A 15,282-nucleotide genomic window follows, 5' to 3' on the forward strand; every position below is an offset into this window, starting at 1 on the left:
CTTTGGTGCCCCTTTTACCTTAAATCGGACGAAAAACTATATGAGAGCTATACATAAATCTGACCCGATTCTCCCGAAACTTGGCACATATCACTCTAGACTTAATTTAATACGCCATGCAAAATTTCATGCAAATCGAACGATATATAGGGACTTTGGTGCCCCTTTTACCTTAAATCGGACGAAACAATATACGGGAGCTATATCAAAATCTGAACCGATTTTCTTCATTTTCAATAGGGTTCGTCCTTGTGCCAAATAAGTGACTTGTGCCAAATTTCATCCAAATCGAATCTTAAATGCGACCTGTACTTTGTTTACGATTTAACATGGTCAGACGGACATGCGTAAATCGACTCAAAAAGTGATTCTATGGATATTCTCAAAAGGAACCATGTGTCTATCTCGTTTCTTTTTGCCTGTTACAAACATATACACAAAGACATAATACCCTGTACCACAGTGTAGTGAAGGGTATAAACATCCACGCCTTGTATAGACCTCGAAAAAATTATTTTAAAAAATCCACGCCTTATTCTAGGCCTTGACAAAATTGTATATACCTAGAAAAAATATTTTTAAAAAAATCCAAAACTTGTATATACCTCGAAAAAATTATTTAAAAAATTCACACCATATAATAGTCATGAAAACATATTTTTAAAATAAAAATCTAAGCCTTATTTTAGTCCTCGAAAAAAAATATTTTTAAAAAATCCGTGCCTTATTTAGATCTTTTTTATTAAATGATACCACAATTTATTTACTTTGTTTTATACAAAAATGCATTTTATTTATTTATTTATACATCAACATTTTTTTACATGATTTTTTTTATAAATGAGTTTGCTATGATTTAAAAAAAAAATATATTTCAATTTTTTTATTTATATAAAATAATGAGTATTTTTTATAAAATTAAGTTTATATTTAATGGGGTATGATTGTATGTAGATGTGTGTGTGTGATTGATTGAAAAATCATATGTGAGAAATTTATGTTTGTTTGTGTGTGTGTCATTGCTTGTGTGAGTAAGCAATCGATTTGAAATATACAATAGAGAACAATGAAAGCACTTAACGAAACAACGGTGATAATACGATAACAAAAAAAATTAAAAATTATACACAACAAAAAAGCTTTTGCAGGTCATTGAGAATTTTCTTTGTTGGAGATTTTCTTCTTTTTTTTGAACAATGACCTACGAAAGCTTTATGGCAAGTTGGCGTTGCTGTTTTCATTTCAAGGCAGGCTTAAGGCTAAGGCTTTTTTTTGGGAGAGAGAAATGTGGCTTCCAGGAGTTGCTAGAATGAGAGAGCTTTTTTTTACATAAACGTGAAGGAGGTAGAGAAGCTTTAAAGCCTTGCTTGCAAATTGTTTTCTTAACGAACTAAATTATTTAACGACTAAAAATCATATGTGTCTCCTCTTCTTCTTCATCCACTTCATTTTTTCTCTAACTGAGTTTTTTTTTTGTTTTCATTAAGCCTAGTTTGTTTCGAGTTTTTTTGAGCCTTATTGATAACCACCAAATTTGCCTTGTTGTTGTTGTGCATTGCTATCATAACCACCGTTGTTGTAATTGCCACCACGTCCACCGGCACCCTGTTGACCACCATTGACCTGTTCATAACGAATCGAGGGACGATAACCATTTTGATCGGCTTCGTATTCGACAATTTGTTTACGACCATCGGGCAACAAAACATAGTAACGGCCAGTGGTGAAATCACCATCACGAGCCTCCATATGACCAAAATCATTGCCCGATTCATAATCTTGAACGTCATATTTGAATTCGTATTTGGCAGGACCGTAGTTTTCTTCAGCACCACCATAACCGCCGGCGCTTTGGCCATAACCTCCAGCAGCAGGAGCACCATAGGCAGATGAGGGAGCACCAGCACCTTGTTTGGGGAAAATGGCTGAGGTTAGAGCGGGAGCACCATAACTATTTGAGGGAGCAGCAACACCACCACCAGGGGCACCACCACCACGTTGAGGGGGCAAGTAATTGCTGTTGGGTGCCTGATACGAGTTCTGGGGTGGCAAGTAGTTGTTGGAGGGTTGTTGCTGCTGATTGGGTGGCAAATAGTTATTTGCTGGAGGTTCGGCAGAGACTAGGGCAAGGCAGACCAAGAAAGCAATTGTGGTGAAGCACTGGAAAGAGAGAAAAGGGGAATTGGGGGAAAATAAATAAATTCTAAAAAATAAAATTTTTTTAAGGGGTGGATTTCTTAAAAATATTTTTTAGAGGTCAATAATAGGTTGTGGGTTTTTTTCAAAATATTTTTTTCGAAGCCTAAACAATGTCTGGATTTTTTCAAAAAAAAAAAAAAAAAGTTTTTTGAGGTCCATTACAAGACGTGGATTTTTTAAAATATTTTTAGAGGTCAATAATAGGTTGTGGATTTTTTCAAAATATTTTTTAGAGGTCAATAATAGGTTGTGGATTTTTTCAAAATATTTTTTTCGAAGCCTAAACAATGTCCGGATTTTTTAAAAATATTTTTTTTGAGGTCCATTACAAGGCGTGGATTTTTTTAAAATATTTTTTTAAGGGGTCACTACCATAAGGTTGTGGATTTTTTTAAAATATTTTTTAGAGGTCAATAATAGGTTGTGGATTTTTTAAGAATATTTTTTTTGGAAGTCTAAACAAGGTCCGAATTTTTTTTTGAGGTCCATTAGAAAACGTGGATTTTTTCAAAATATTTTTTTTCGAAGTCTAAACATATTTTTTCATGTCTAAACATCGTTGCTTTGAGTTTAACAAAAGACTTAACACTAGATTGCCGAGAGCAGTCATTTTGACGGTTTTTAAATTTCAAGTACAAAAACAATTGTGTATATTATGACTCAGCTTTTTAAAATTTGGTGACTTTTTCTACCACATAGAACTACGTTTATTAATCATAGTAGCTGCTTCCTCCCCTCTTTCATTCCCCGTATTCACATGTGCTATACCTAAATAGCCTAAAAGCGGTCATTTTGACCTTTTTGAAATATTAAATAATCAAACTACTTTTATTACTGTATAAAGTAAATTTCTTATATGACCAGATCGGTACAACAACATCGAAACCCGTTTGCTACTCTAGAAACACATACGAACACACAAATCGGGAAAAATTAATTTTATATTTCCAGTCGATTTCACTCTTAGAGTAAAGTCTTCCTCTTTTTTCGAACGTTTTGTCCGCGCTCTTATTTTTCAAAAGGGGAAACCCGAGAGCCCTACCACCGAAAACAAATAATAACAACGTTTTGTATGATTGTAAATAATGTAACAAATATTAAAAAAATAGTTTAAAAAAATTTCTTTACACAATAAAAAATTTTTCAGAATGAAGTCATTTTGACCGATTTTAGGCAATATAGGTATATACAAAATTCCCGTCTTTCTAGTGTTAAGAAACGAACATGTAATGGGTTCTCTTTTATTATATTGCCTTTATCACTCTCTCCTAAACAATTTCCCGTTTCACTGCTCTGAGAGTGATGGGAGATGTATTCTTATTGGAAATGATTGCTGGGATTGTTGTCATGTAAATAAAAGACTTAAGACACAAGCATGCAGTGATTGCAGTATCACATTTTATCTCTTTCACTCTCTCTCTCTCTCTCTCTTACTCTTACTTTGTAGTCAAAGATAGAGAGATATTGTGTGTGAGGTAAAGCGATGGACTGAAAGACTTAAGACATGAACTTGATGTGTGGGGATAACAGTTAAAAGACTTGAGACACAAACTTGACATTTTATGTTGATGGAAACATATTCTAAAGGCATTTTAAATAAAAAATAAATAAATGAAAAATATTAAATTATAGCAGTCATAAAAATTAAAAAAAAAATTGAATATGAAACAAATTAAAAAATAATAAATTTGTAAAAAATTTATAAATCAAAAAAATTGAAATTAAAAAAAATAAATAAATTCAATTTTTTTTTTCCAAGGCGCGATTTTTTTTAAATATTTTTTTCGAAGTCTAAAAGTATTTTTTTGTGTCTAAACATCGTTGCTTTGAGTTTAACAAAAGACTTAAGACACGAACAAGTTATATATTGCCCCTTTATATATTGCCTCTCCTAAACAATTTCCCGTTTCACTACTCTGAGAGTGATGAGAGACGTTTTCTTATTGGAAATGATTGCTGAGATTGCTTCCACGTAAATAAAAGACTTAAGACACAAGCATGGAGTGATTACAGTATCGTACTTTTTTCTCTCTCTCTCTCTTTCTCTTACTTTGTAGTCAAAGATAGAGAGATATTGTGTGTAAGGTAAGGTAATGACTGAAAGACTTAAGACACGAACTTGATGTGTGGGAATATCAGTTTTTAAAAGACTTAAGACACAAACTTGGGCAATTCATATGGAAGCAAAAAAAAAAATTCTAAAGGCATTTTGAATAAAAAAATTAAATTATAGCACCTAATTATTAATTTTTTTTTAAATGAAAAAAGTGAATAATAAAAAATTAAAAAGAAAACAAATTATAAAAAAATATTTTTTAACAAATTTTTGAAATAAAAAAATTTTCATATTTTTTATAAAAAAAAAAATTATTTAAAATAAAAAAAAGAAAATTTTTATATTTTTTATAAAAAAAAATTAAATTTATAATTAAAAAAAAATATTAAATTTAATTTTGTAATAAAACAATTGTACTTAATTTCTAAAGAAAAATTATAGGAAAACCTACAGATATTTCTTTTGTAAATAAAATTATTAAAAAAAAATTCAAAAAAGAAAAAAAATGAAATAAAAAATATTTTTTAATTTATTTTAAAACAAAAAAAAATACATTTTAAATAGTTTTTAATTATTAGATATTTTTCATTGAATAATTTTCGAAGTAACTTTTAAAATGTAAATTTGAAAATTGATAAATGCCCCTTTGCCAAATTGATTCACATTTAATTTTTGTATTTTTTTTACATTTATAATCCAATAAAAATGTTGTGATGACGAAATGATTTTTTTTCAAAATTTATTCAAAGCCATTCATTAATGTTTCACAGTTTAATCAGATCTATAATGTCTAATTGATATAATTTTCGTTGCGGATGATTTCAAAGTTTATGTTAATCAAAAAACCAAAAAAAAAACCAAAACAAATTAATCAAATGTTTTGTTGCACAACAATGTAATAAAAAATTGTTGTTGTCGTTTTTTTCAATCGACAAAGATTTGATGACATTATATTAACGTTTGTTTTTAAGCGGCTCTTTTCGCATGTCAAATTGTTTTGCATTTGGTGTAATAGAATTGTTAAAATATTCATGATTTATATCATCAAGCAACGAAAATGCTGATACAAACAGATAACAACAACAACGACAAGAAAAATGTCAAAAGATTAAAATAAAAAAAAACTGGAAAAAATTATATATAACAATCATTCATTCACACACAGAAAAAAATCTTGAAAAAGAGGAAAAAATCTTCTAGACGGCACATGATTCACTTAATGTAAAGTTATTAGTGATAGGCAAAGCATAGCTGGCAAAACAGACAGACGTTTGGACGGACAGACAAACAAGATTAAGATCTTAAGAAGCATGTTAATGCTTTGCAAAAAATCTTTGTTTATTTTTATTTGTTGTTACTGTTGTTGTTGTTGTGGATGGTTGCCTCAACATCTTGGTGATTGATGTCTGCAGCATCTTTTTTTCTGTTTGCCTGTTTGTCAGACAAGCTGTTAGCACATTGTTAATCAATTCAACGGCAAACTGTTTATTATGCCTGGCGGATTTTTTTGTGTAAAGAATTTTTTGTTAGATGGTTGCTTGGATATATTTTTGTATCTAAATATGTTAATTAGAGATTGTCTGTTTTGACAGAATGCAGGGCAGATTTTTTGTGATGCTGTTTATTTTTTGTTGTTGTTGTAGTCTTTGTTGCCATTTTTGTTGTTTATAGTTAAAAGAGTAATTAGAGTAGATAATCAAAATTTTGATTTTGGGAAAATGTCACAGAGAAGTACAAATGTTTAATTTTTTTCAATTTTTTTTATTAATTAATTTTTTTTTAATTTTTTCTTTTGAAAATTTTGAAATCCGAAAATAATTAATTTTTTTCAAATTTTTGAATTTTTTATTTTTAACATTTTATTTTATTTTTTTTTATAAATTTTTAAACTCGAAAATTTGTTTTAAAATTTTTTTCTTTATTTTTTGAAAAATTATTTGAAACCATTTATTCATTTCCACTTTGTCGGTGCCTCTGTCTGTGCCTTTGTGTTAGTATGTGTGTGTGTTCTATAATAATTTATTTTTATGTTTACCATGTTATTAAAGTAATTATTTCTCAAAGGTGGTCTATCGGTGACAGGTAATAGATTTGACTTGTGCATTTGGTATTTTTTATATTTTCGACAATTTGAAAGTCGTTTTTTATAGAAGACAAAAAATTACAAGTTTAGTCAGATGCCATGACTTAATAAAAATTCTTGAACATTTTAAAAGAAATATTTTAAAACAACATTCCATCAGTTTTTTTTTAATTATTGGAATTTGGAATTTATGAACTTAAATTTAAAAATATATATTGACAAAAAAAAAAATATTTGTGGAGATGATTTTTTGAATAAAAAATAGTTAAAAAATTTTTGGCAGCGAAGATATTTTTTGCAAGAAAACACGATTTTTCCATTTCCTAAATTTTTCTTTATATTCTCCAAATAATTGCAAATTAATGAATATACATTTATCTATTGCAAATAAACCATTTTTATTTCATTTATTTTCTGATTAAAAACATTCAATAATAAATTTCCTTTTAATTTCTTCTCTCAGAGGGCGTATTCCTTTGAAAACAATCGAAAGACTTAAGAAACGAACGTGAAATGGCAACATTTATACTGTTTCTATTTATTTCTCTTCAAAATACTCTGAGTGTGTGATGACAAGAGATAGAGAGAGAATAATTTATTATTTTCAAAGAGAATTTGAAAACATAACAATTCCGTTATTCTTTCTCTTTTATATCTCTACTCATCAACTGTATACATTCCAATAGCGAGAGAGAGAAAATTCTAATTAGATTATCTACTCGTAAAGAGTATTGCTTTGTTGACAAAACGAAAAAAGACTTAAGACACAAACATGAAATGAGAGTATTGCAGTGATATTGAGGAGATTGCTGGCAAAATGGCGTCAAAGCAGACAAATGACTTAAGGCACGAACTTGAAATGAGAATAGTGTGCCTTATATTGACATTTCACTTATTTTAATTAACAACGAGTGTGGAAATGAGGAGATATTGTTTATGGAGATGATTTGAAATGCAAACAGGAGACTTAAGACACGAACTTGAAATGAGAATATTCTTTGTTATATTGACATTCGGTATATTTCTCATTTTAATTAACATAGAGACTGCAGATGAGAAATATTTTTTTTGAAATGTTGTAAAAAAAGACTTAAGATACGAACGTGAAATAAATCGATAACACTTTTCTCTATTTATTTACCAATAAATATCCTGAGAACTTGATATTGGGATATATTACTTCAAAGATGACCGTGGTCTTGATCAAAAGACTTAAGACACAAACTCGAATATAGAATATGCTTTCATATTTTGCCATACACTCTAATTATGTGTAATTTTAATTATTAATGAGATCGACAATGAGAAATAAAATTCGAATGGAAACCAAATAACTAAAAATTAATCTTTTTAAGTAAAAAATGTCAATGATTTGGTATGAATTTAAATTCATAGTTTAATTGTATGCGTCATTATAGAGATTTTCTTCTTATTGCCTCTTTTTTTTGAAATTTGAAACTTTAAAATCTAGTTTAAATTTGAAATTAAATATGTTCAGTATTTTTTTTTTTTTTTTTTTGAAACCCATTTATAATTGCAATTTATGACCCATTTAAATATTAACAAGATTTTCTTAGATTAATGTGTCACAAAATATATATTTTTTATGGCATTTTAGAACTTTATGTTTCGGTTTTATGACACTATAAAATTAGTTGGTCATAAATTATGCAAATTTTGTGAATATTAGTTTGCCAACTATAAAGAATACTAGTGATTAACTAATTTAACTGGTTGGAGAGAAAAAAAAATCGATGACAATATTTCAATTTTATGTGACAAAGCATAAAAGACAAAAAAAGCTATAAAAAATAAAAGATAAATGTGATATATTGATTTCAAAATGTGTGGAGAAATTTTGATTTTTTAAAGAAAAATAAAATTTAAGTCATTAAATATTTTTTATAGAACATGAATTGTCGTTTTAAAAATGATATGCAATTTTTAAGAAAAATTAAAAAAAATTATTTTTTTGGAAATTTAATTTTTCAAAAACAAAAAAAAAAAAAAAAAAAAAAAAAATAAATAAATAAATGAAATAAAAAATAATACAAATAATTAAAATTAATTGAAATTTCACAAAAAAAAAAAATATATATATACAGTGGTGGTCACAGAATTAAAACATTTACTGTGGTAAACATATATCGATCAGCCCTCGATTAGTTTGAAGTATTTTTGAAAATTTTTTCATTCAGAACACTTCGATATACTGCACTTAAGAGATTTAGTGTGAAAATAGAAAATCTTTGCATGCAATTTTTCCATAAATAACGGGTTTTATGAAAATACCTCGACTTTGAAGTGGCCATACAATTAAAACATTGTGTGGGATTTTTTACTTTACTGCATTTTTTGAAAATATTTTTAGAAAAGCTCTTTAATTTACTTAAATTATGTAAACTAAGCACCGATAAAATCATGTACAGATACAAATTTTTGAAAAAAATCTGTAAAATCTATCAAAATTGCCAACAATTTGTACAGTACACCTTACGTTCAGAAAATCACCCTTATTATAGAAAATAAAGGTCCGAATGCACCAGAAATTGCTAGAATTAGTAGAAAATAATTAATAATTCTCAAATTAAAGAAATATTTGAAATAAAAATTCAAAAAATTGGAATTAACCTAAAGGAACGATTCAATTTCAATAGTCTTTACTGAAGAAGGCCGGAATATTTTTGCAGTATGTGAGAAAAAATCGATTGATATTGGTATTTATTATATCAAATCGACTGTTCGAGTAGTACAGAATATATTTTATCAAAAAATATATCTGTCAGAACAGAACGAACAGAGATAAACGCCTAGGTTGACGAGTAAAAGTTTCTGGCACACAGCAGCATTTTTGATGTTCAACACAATACTTCAAATATTTGTCAAACTGTAAAATTTTTACTTCCTTGATACTAAAATAGATTAAGTGGAAGTTATTCGAATCAAAAAATATTATTTTGGAAAAATATTGTCATGTTCAATAGATTTTAAGGGTCAAGAGTTGACCATCAAACATGCTGCTGTGTGCCAGAAACTTTTACTGGTCAACCTAGGCGTTGATCTCTGTTCGTTCTGTTCTGACACATATATTTTTTGATAAAATATATTCTCTACTACTCGAACAGTCGATTTGATATAATAAATACCAATATCAATCGATTTTTTCTCACATACTGCAAAAATATTCCAGCCTTCTTCAGTAAAGGCTATTGAAATTGAATCGTTCCTTTAGGTAAATTCCAATTTTTTGAGTTTTTATTTCAAATATTTCTTTATTTTGAGAATAAGTTAATGTTTTCTACTAATTCTAGCAATTTCTGGTGCATTCGGACCTTTATTTTCTATAATTAAGGTGATTTTCTGAACGTAAGGTGTACTGTACAAATTGTTGGCAATTTTGATAGATTTTACAGATTTTTTCAACAATTTGTATCTGTAAATGATTTTATCGGTGCTTAGTTTACATAATTTAACTAAATTAAAAAGATTTTCTAAAAATATTTTCAAAAAATGCAGTAAAGTAAAAAATCCCACACAATGTTTTAATTATGTGGCCACTTCAAAGTCGATTTTTTTTCATAAAAACCGTTATTTATGGAAAAATTGCGTGCAAACATTTTCTATTTTCACACTAAATCTCTTAAGTGCAGTATATCGAAGTGTTCTGAATAAAAAAATTTTCAAAAATACTTCAAACGAATCGAAGGCTGATCAAAAAATGTTTACCACAGTAAATGTTTTAATTCTGTGACCACCACTGTATATATTTTTTTAATGTTTTTAATTTTTTTCAATTCCAAAAATGACTATTTTTTACAATTTATAATATAAAAAAATGCCGTTTTTTAAATCCCTTGATAAAAATTTTTTTATTTTTTTTTAATTTTATAAAAAAATAGATATTTCTTTTGCATATTTTTTTACCATAAAAAATTATGGCAAATTTTTGCTTCACAATATAACACATTTCTATAATTTAATAATCATTTTAAAATCTTCAACATTTTTGATTAATTAATAATAAATGTTAACACTTTTTTTTTAATGAAAAAAATATAAAAGTCCCCTCTATGCCGTGCCATTAATAAAATAATAGAAATTGATTGTGATAAAATTTATTTACATTTGATGGCAACCTTAGATTAACATAAGATAATTTATCAGTCATTCAAAAACATTAAGATATAAAAGGAAGATAAGCCAAGATGACCATGTTATGGAATTCATTAATAACTTAATGGCCTGAAGAAGAAAAAAAATGCAAAGAAAGGCAAAAAATGTTCAAAACAAGAAGGTGGGACGTTCAAAAACAAAAACTATTATAATAATTTATAATACCAAATAAAGTTTTAAATATGGAATTGATTTTAAATTTTGAGAAAAAAACTACGATTTAATCGATTTAAATAAGGCACAATAAATAAATTGTATTTATTTATGGATCTCTATTATTTGAGATCAAGATGTTGCATATTATCCTTTTTAATAAAAACATTTTTTTCTTCAATTAAATTAAAAAATAGAAAGAAAATAATAAAATTAAAAAAATATTTAAAACAAAATTATTATAATGATCGATTAAAAAATCATTGTATTTATGAATTGAATTTAAAAAAATATTATTTTCTTTCTATACGCTCTCTTTATAATTTTTGTATAAAATATTTCCTAATATGTTGACCAAAAATGTCTCCTGTTTTTGTTTAAAACTTAAAAATAAATTATTTTTCTTTATTTTATTTTTAAAGTTGAAATTTTTGTTTTCTTACTTCTTTGTCTATCTAAAATATTACATTTCCCTTCAACATTTTTTTCTAATCAAATTTTCGAAATATATTTCTTAATTTTTTTTTCATTTTTCTCCCAAAAAATATATTTTTTTTAAGTTTAATTTTTTGTTCTCTTTCTTTGTCTACCCAAAATATTATATTTCCCATCAAAAATGATTGTTTTCTAATTAAATCCCCTCATTTATTATTTATTTTCTATTAAAATGTCAAAATTCCTCATAAAATACCCAAAAAGACTTAAGACACAAGCACTCTAATTCATGCACTGCCATTTTCCCTGTAAAACTCTTTATCTTCGCACTCTCTTATTCTCTTCACTCTATACTCTCTTCATAACAACTTCCTTTCAAACATTCACTAATTGGAACAAAAGACTTAAGACACAAACACAAAAGTTCAACAGTTATGATATACTCAGTCTCTCTCCCTCACACTCTCTTCCTCCATTCTCTCTATTTGTTTCTCTCACAGAATTCTCTAGGATAACTGTGAAAACATAAGGCACAAACAAAAGACTTAAGACACAAACATTGCTATTTTAGAAATTCGACTAAAATAGAGATTCTCTCAGCAATTCTTAATCTTGGAGGGAGAATACTAAAGACTTAAGACACGAACATTGGAATTTTGGTGATGAAAGCATTGCTATTGTAAATGGAAGGAAAGACTTAAGACACAAACGTTTCAATTAAAGTCTTTCTCCTTAAAAAGAAAATCTCTCTCTTTAAGTGATTTTGATATTTTTTACATTGAAATAGGCAATACAACTGTTCGAAAAGGGGCGTTGATATTTTTTTTTATCAATTTTTAAGATAAAAATAACAATTTAATAACCAATTAATTTATAAAAAAATAGATGCACCTGTGTATTTTGTATTGCCTATGGCTTGAGTGGAAAAAAAATACAATTAATTTCCCATTAAAAATAAATAAATAAAATATGCGTGTGTGCCAAAATAAAAATAAATATTCATTCATGAACTTGAACTTTTCTTCTTCGCCTCTTCCTCTCCTACATCTTTTTCACTCTTTCCTCAAATATTTTATGTAAAACATAAATCTTGTTTCTTTTTGAATATGCGTGCCTTAATGATGTTAAATTTGATGGTGTTTATTTTAAATGCGATTATATATATTTATAAAATATTTTAATGGATGCTGCTGGAGGTTTTGTAATATATTTATTTTGTTTGTTGATGGTGATAGGGGGCGGCCTCTTTTTTGTGAATCTTCAAGAAATTTATCAAATTGCTATTGTGGATATGGAAACTGGTTACATTCGATATTGATACGATTAATTTGTATATATTCGATTTGTTATAAGGTCATTTGATATACTGAAACAATAGATTTCTTTTTGAATGTGGAAGGGAGAATATTTTATTAAAATATTATTTTGGAATATTGCAAACTGTGTTAAGGTCAAATTAAGAGATTTTTGAGAAATTTCTGAAAAGCTAAAAAATCAAATTTTATTAATTCAGAGAATTTTTTAAAATATTTTTTTAGAAAAATTTATTTTTTAGAAAATATTTCTAAGTAGCATATCTAAATGGACTTATTATATTTTATTTTAGTTTTTTTTTTCTTGCCTCAATTGCCCCACATTTAAATGTGTGTTTGCTTAGATTTCCTTGAGTAATTCAAATTAATAGCTTCAAAAAACCCAGAGACTTGTTACTCTAAGTTAAACAAACAAAAAAAAAAAAAAATCATAAAACTGAACTACTTAAATTACGCCCAATTTTTGAATTGCACACAACACAAGTTATCTTTTTTCTGTTTTGTTTTTGCTCAAGTCACGATTATCTTATTTGCCACAATTTGCTTTTAAAACAAATTCAAATTGAAATGAAATGGTTGCCCGCACACAGATAACAATAGGCAACCTTAGACGGCATCATCATCATAATTTATAATGGGGGCTGTTTGATTATTACAGATCTTGGAAAAAAACCGACGATAATAAAGTGAACAAATAATGGAAAGAAAATGGGAATGACTTCATAAGGAAGAAATGGATTAGAAAGGCAATGGAAGGTTGATTTTGGTAGATATTTATGGAAGTTGAGACCTACATTTGATTTATAAGTGACACATTTAGCCATAATTGAACGAGTGTGGTTGGTGATTTATTTTTCGAATGTTTTGGCAAAGTGCCAAAAAATTAGGGAAGTGATAATAAATATTGGAAATGGCTTTTAGGGCGTTAGAGAAAATAAATTATTTTTTGGTGACATATTATGAGATGTCAACAATTTTAACTAATGAAAAATTTTTTAAAAAATATTTTTAAGGTCCACCACAAGTCGGGGATATTTCAAAAAAATTGTTTTTCCAATATTCCACATTTTTAAATAAGGCATAGATTTTTTAAAGATATTTTTAAAGGTATTGGATTTTAATAAAATGTTTCTAAGCTGTTTCCTTTTTTATTTTGTGGATGGTTATTAAATATTTTTTTATAATTTTTTTAATTATAATTAAATATTTTTCCCACAAAAACTAATTTATTTATTACTAATTTTCTTAAATTTCCTATACTGATTTTTAATAATTTTACACTTTCAAATAAATATTATTTTCATTAATTATTTCTATATTTTCTCTATATATTTCTAAAATGTATTATTTGTTCCTATTTTTCTAATAATTTTTTAATTTATTTTTTATTTTCATTTTTCCTAATATTTTTATTTATATTTAATTTTTTTCTAAATCCCTAATTTTTTTCTGATTTTAGACTATTTGTATTTTTTCCTCATAATTTTCTAATATTTTTAGAATTTTTATTTTTTTACTAATTTTGTAATTTTATTTTTATTTTAATTTTTCCTATAATTTTTATTTATTTCCAATTTTTTTTATTCCAAATTTTTTTTCTGATATTTGATAATTTCTATTTTTTCCTCTGAATTTTCTAATATTTTTAGAATTTTTTCTATATTTTTTGCATTTATTTTGAATTTTTAACAAAATAAACTCTTTTCTAAGGTAATTTGACTAAATTTGCCAAAAGACTTAAGACACAAGCGTTAGAAATGCAAGAGTTTGCAGTTACTTTCACTCTTACGGTCATTACTCTTGCTCTCACACCTACGCTCTTTGAATTGGATAACATTACTAAGCACTGAAGGGAATCTAATAAGAAATGCTCAAAAGACTTAAGACACAAGCATCAACATTACAACATAACTCCGTTACTTTCACTCTCTTGACTATTACTCTTTCCCTTACACTTTCTCTCTCTCTCTCTTTTGAATATAACAGTAGATGAACTGACAGAGATGGACACAAACGACTTAAGGCACAAGCACCATAACTACAAGGCAAACCATTTACTTTCACACTCTCTCTTGGCTGTTACTCTTTCTCTCTTCTGTTAGAATACTATGGAAACACACATAATTAAGCAAAAAAAGACTTAAGACACAAACATTTGAATTGTTTGATATCTCAGTTACTTTCACTCTCTTTGTTGTTACTCTATCTCTTACACTTTCTCTCTCTGCGAAACAAATCAACGTAACTAAAAATCATGATTGGAAAGACTTAAGACACAAACTTGCGGGAGATAAAAATGCACACCATTAGAGTTCTATATCACACCTTTTGTGTATTACACAAACAAAAGACTTAAGACACAAACTTGGCAGGAGATAATATTGCACACATTTTCAAGTCTTTTAAAAATATTCCTTTTAATTTTGTCTCGTTATTTTTTGCACAATTATTTTTATGTCCTTTTTTTAAAATAGTTCTTATTTTTTTCTTATATTTCTTTTTTTTTTAAATAAATTTAATTTTTTTATATACCTTCATTGTTGTATATTCAAAGCTTAGGTTTTGGGATCACACACAAAAAAGGAGTTTAAAGTGTTTTAGTTTTGTGTTTTTTTTTGGTTTCTTGTACTTCTTGTGAAGAAGGTTGAATGGGATTTGATACTGTAACAATTTTGTAGGCTGCTATTTATATTTGCTATTGGAGTAAAGTGATGTTCGACCAAAAAGCAGAAACATTTGCACAAAACAACATTATCGTCGTCAACGTCGTCATGATCATCATCATCATCGGAGAAGATGAACGTACTTATTACGTATACACTTATGGATGGATGAATACATAGACACACATACATACACCTAACATAGCA

At 27.1% G+C, this 15,282-nt stretch overlaps 1 protein-coding gene across 1 annotated transcript; it reads right to left on the bottom strand.

Moving 5' to 3' along the window:
- Positions 1-1,512: 1,512 nt before the first annotated feature.
- LOC133321080 (pro-resilin) lies at positions 1,513-15,058 on the bottom strand. The gene is made up of 2 exons (XM_061530180.1): positions 14,945-15,058; positions 1,513-2,160 (listed from the first exon to the last, which is right to left on the bottom strand). The coding sequence occupies exons 1-2, from the start codon at positions 14,948-14,950 to the stop codon at positions 1,516-1,518; spliced, it is 651 nt and encodes a 216-aa protein (XP_061386164.1). The 5' UTR covers positions 14,951-15,058; the 3' UTR covers positions 1,513-1,515.
- Between the last annotated feature and the right edge of the window lie 224 nt (positions 15,059-15,282).

Source organism: Musca vetustissima, unplaced genomic scaffold (assembly GCF_032173495.1).
Source record: "Musca vetustissima isolate MV318-11 ecotype Yass unplaced genomic scaffold, APGP_CSIRO_Mvet_v1 utg42679, whole genome shotgun sequence".
Taxonomy (NCBI): domain Eukaryota; kingdom Metazoa; phylum Arthropoda; class Insecta; order Diptera; family Muscidae; genus Musca; species Musca vetustissima.